The sequence below is a fragment of the Setaria viridis genome, chromosome 2 (assembly GCF_005286985.2).
Source record: "Setaria viridis chromosome 2, Setaria_viridis_v4.0, whole genome shotgun sequence".
Classification (NCBI taxonomy): domain Eukaryota; kingdom Viridiplantae; phylum Streptophyta; class Magnoliopsida; order Poales; family Poaceae; genus Setaria; species Setaria viridis.
The window spans coordinates 26,048,874-26,050,970 of NC_048264.2; the positions used below are offsets into that span (position 1 = coordinate 26,048,874).

At 57.6% G+C, this 2,097-nt stretch overlaps 1 protein-coding gene across 1 annotated transcript; it reads left to right on the forward strand.

Annotated features, from left to right (window-relative positions):
- Positions 1–519: 519 nt before the first annotated feature.
- LOC117844200 (mitogen-activated protein kinase kinase 9) lies at positions 520–1,786 on the forward strand. The gene has a single exon (XM_034724957.2). The coding sequence runs from the start codon at positions 635–637 to the stop codon at positions 1,610–1,612; it is 978 nt and encodes a 325-aa protein (XP_034580848.1). The 5' UTR covers positions 520–634; the 3' UTR covers positions 1,613–1,786.
- The last annotated feature ends 311 nt before the right edge of the window (positions 1,787–2,097 follow it).

Genomic DNA, 2,097 nt, shown 5'->3' on the forward strand with positions numbered 1-2,097 from the left:
TAAAAGCTTTCATTTACCGGTCCTCTAAGGGTGTGTTTGGATACAAGGTGTTAAACTTTAACAGTGTCACATCAAATATTCGGATGCTAATTAGGAGAACTAAATATGAGCTAATTATAAAACTAATTGCAGAACCCTGTGCTAATTCGCGAGATGAATCTATTAAGCCTAATTAATCCATCATTAGTAAATGGTTACTGTAGCACCACATTATCAAATCATGGACTAATTAGGCTTAATAGATTCGTTTCGCGAATTACACTCCATCTGTGCAATTAGTTTTGTAATTAGCCTATGTTTAATACTCCTAATTAGCATTCAAACATCCGATGTGACGGGTGTTAAACTTTAACACTATTGCCCGTGGTCTGACACTTCCGAGTCCGACTCCATGTTGCTCCGCTCCGCGTCAGCCTTCAACTTCCGCTAGGTTCATTTCCTACCGCCTCCCTCGTCACCGCCTCTGCGGCGAATCCGACTCGAGGTCGCCGATTCACTGCTGGCCCGCCGTTATAAATCCCAGCGCCCATCGCTTCCTCGTCCATCACAGCGATCGCTTCCCATCACCGCCCTGGCGCCCTGCGTTGTTCTCCCGTCCCTTCCATCGTCTCCCACCAGCGCGAGTCCCACGGCGATGGTCTGCTCGATCGCCCCCGCCGCGCCTCACCAGATGTTCCACCGGGCCGGTGCCGCTCCGCACCAGATGATGACGGCGGCGGCGCCCGCGCCAGAGGAGATGCGTCTCTCGGACTTCGACTGGATCGGCGACCTCGGCGCCGGCGGCTTCGCCAGGGTCAGCAAGGCTCGCCACCGCCGCACCGGCGCGGTGTTCGCGCTCAAGATGTCGTACGACCCGGACCCCGACGTCGAGGAGGAGGCCGAGGTGCTCCGCCGCGCCGCCGGGTCGCCGCACGTCGTCGACTGCCACGCCCTGCTCCGCGGTCCCGCCGGCGAGCCCGCCTGCCTGCTTGAGTTCATGGACGCCGGCTCCCTCTCCCGCGTCCTGCGCCGGCGCCGAGGGAAGGGAGGATTCCCCGAGCCGGCGCTCGCCGAGGCGGCCGCGCACTGCGTCGTGGGGCTCGCCCAGCTCCACTCCCGCGGCGTCGCGCACCTGGACGTCAAGCCGGACAACCTCCTCGCAAACTCCCGGGGCGAGATCAAGATCGGCGACTTCAACACTTCCAAGATCCTCTACGGCCGCGCCGGCGAGCACCTCCAGGTCCCCCTCACCGCCGGCACCCGCTGCTACTTCAGCCCCGAGAGGTTCGCGCCCATAGCCCGCGCCGGGCCGCAGGGCGCCATGGCCGCCGACGTCTGGGGCCTCGGCGTCACCGTCCTGGAGCTGTTCCTGGGCCGGTTCGCCGTCGTGCCGGATGTGAAGAAGGCGTCTGCGGCGGAGCTGGAGCTGGCCATCTGCCACGGGGAGCCTCTGCGCGTGCCGGAAGAAGCAGAGGCGTCGGCGGAGTTGCGCAGGTTCGTGGCCGCGTGCCTGCAGAGGGAGCCGACGCGGCGCGCCACGGTGCCGCAGCTGCTCGGGCACCCGTTCCTCACTGGCCGCGACGTCGAGGCGTCAAGGCGCGCGCTGCGGGACCTTATCGTCGAGACCCTCTAGTTACAGGAGCTGGAGGATGATCTGTGTAATAGGATTACTGAGATTAACTCTTTGTTGTTATTTCATTGATGATTGATTGTAGTTTGAATTCAGTTAACTGTGTTATTCTTCCAATCGGATGGGAAATTTTGTTAGCAACAAAATTGGTTTTTTTTCTGTAACAAACAATCATGATTTTTCACTTAACTGGATGAGAATTTTAACATGTAATGCATGATAGCCTCCGAGAATTCTACATTTCTACCTGTGGTTGAACTGCTTGACTGTAGCATCAACTCAATCAAAAAAGTTTATAACAAAATAATCACAAGACGCATTGCAACGTACTACTCTGTGCGTAGACAGCTCGATCGAATCCTCCTGTGTATGATACGCAGTTGCATCGGACGAACGCGTTTAGCCGAACGACGATAGAGCTTGGTGAGGCCAGGCAGCCATGGCTTCAGCGATGGAGGGTCGCGGTGCGCGCACCAAAGTCCAGTTTC